General features: G+C 60.8%; 1 protein-coding gene across 1 annotated transcript in view; it reads right to left on the reverse strand.

Moving 5' to 3' along the window:
• Positions 1–225: 225 nt before the first annotated feature.
• LOC113942174 (ATP-binding cassette sub-family F member 1-like) overlaps positions 226–1,570 on the reverse strand; it is a gene marked incomplete at its 5' end in the record, with an annotated part of 1,693 nt that continues 348 nt past the window's right edge. The window contains 3 exons of the mRNA XM_027633315.1: positions 226–518; positions 1,038–1,110; positions 1,220–1,284. Of these exons, the coding sequence (XP_027489116.1) occupies positions 352–518; positions 1,038–1,110; positions 1,220–1,284 (305 nt within the window). The remainder of the gene's footprint in view (positions 519–1,037; positions 1,111–1,219; positions 1,285–1,570) is intronic.

The raw sequence follows: 1,570 nt of genomic DNA on the forward strand, positions 1-1,570 counted from the left end.
CACTGAGGGAAATTTGGGATCCTCTGAGGGAACTTTCTGGAACGGCTTAGGGAATTTTGGGAACTCCTGAGGGAAGTTTTGGATCTGCCAAGGGTGGGAATTTTGGGAAATAAGGGGGGAAGGAGGGAAAGGTGGGATCTCCCACGGGTGGGAATTCTGGGACCTCCGGAATTTCGGGACTGGGGGGCATTCCCTCCGACCCCAAAGCACGTCAGTCACTGCACGTTGTTGTTGCTCCAGCAGCGCCTTTTATTCCCAGGGAAGCCCCTCCAGGGCCCTTTATTCCCAGAGGAGCCCCTCCAGATCCTTTCATTCCCAGGGAAGCCCCTCCAGGGCCCCGTCCCCCCGGGGTCACTCCCGGGGCCGGTGCACCACGACCTCGCCGAGGGCCTCGAGCACCTCCCGCTTGTAGTCGTCGAAGTCTCCGTCGATCTGGCTCAGGCCCTGCTCCTCCACCACCCACAGCTGGCAGTTGGTCTCGGTGATGAGCCGAGCGTCGTGGCTCACCACGATCACCGCTGCGGTGACGTCACGGTGACGTCACGGTGACGTCACAGCGGCGTCATAACCAGACCATGCCCCCCCCCCATGTCCCCACCCCACCCACAGCCCGCAGTTGGTCTTGGTGGTGACATAATCAGCATAGTGACATCATCGTGACATCATCGTGACATCACCGTGACATCATCATGACATCATCATGACATCATCACAATGTCCGAATGATGTCATGATCAAACTGCCCCACCCCCACAGTTCTCCCACGCCACCCCCCCCACCCAGAGCTGGCAGTTGGTCTGGGTGATGACGTCATCATCATCACCACTATGACATCATCATGACATCATGATGACATCATCACGACATCCCATCATGTCATAATCACACCATCATGACGTCATCATGACACCACAACGTCACCATCATCACATGACCATCGTGATATCATGACATCGCTATGACATCATCACGACGTCACCGTGACGTCACCGTGACGTCACCCTGTCCCCCCAGTCCCCGCCCTCCCCCGGACTCACCCCCCTTGTAGTCGTTGATGGCGTCGGCCAAGGCGTCGATGGACTCGATGTCCAGGTTGTTGGTGGGCTCGTCCTGGGGGGGTTGGGGGGGAATTTGGGATCCAGGTGTCCAGGGGAGCCTTGGCCACGCCCCTCCGCCCATTGGCCACGCCCCCAGCCCCGTTAGCCACGCCCCCACTCACCAGGATGAGCACGTCGGGCTCCCGACAGGCCAGTTCGGCAAAGACCACCCGGGCCTTCTGCCCGCCTGGGGGGAGGAGGGGCTTGGGTTGGGAAGCCACGCCCACCCCACCATGGCTCCACCCCCTCTTCCCCTCTAACCCCACCCCTTTCACTCTAGCCCTGCCCCCTGTCACTCAAACCCCACCCCCTCATATCGAACCCTGTCTTCTTTCACTCTGACCACACCCACTCCTTTCCAGCCACGCCCCTTTCAAGCCACACCCCTTCCCTCTAACCCCACCCCTTTCCCTCAGGCCCCCCCCCTCCCCAATAGCCCCGCCCCCTCCCTGCTGGCCCCGCCCACCCGAGAG

The sequence above is a fragment of the Corapipo altera genome, unplaced genomic scaffold, assembly GCF_003945725.1.
Source record: "Corapipo altera isolate COAL_440 unplaced genomic scaffold, ASM394572v1 59711, whole genome shotgun sequence".
In the NCBI taxonomy this organism is placed as follows: Eukaryota; Metazoa; Chordata; class Aves; order Passeriformes; family Pipridae; genus Corapipo; species Corapipo altera.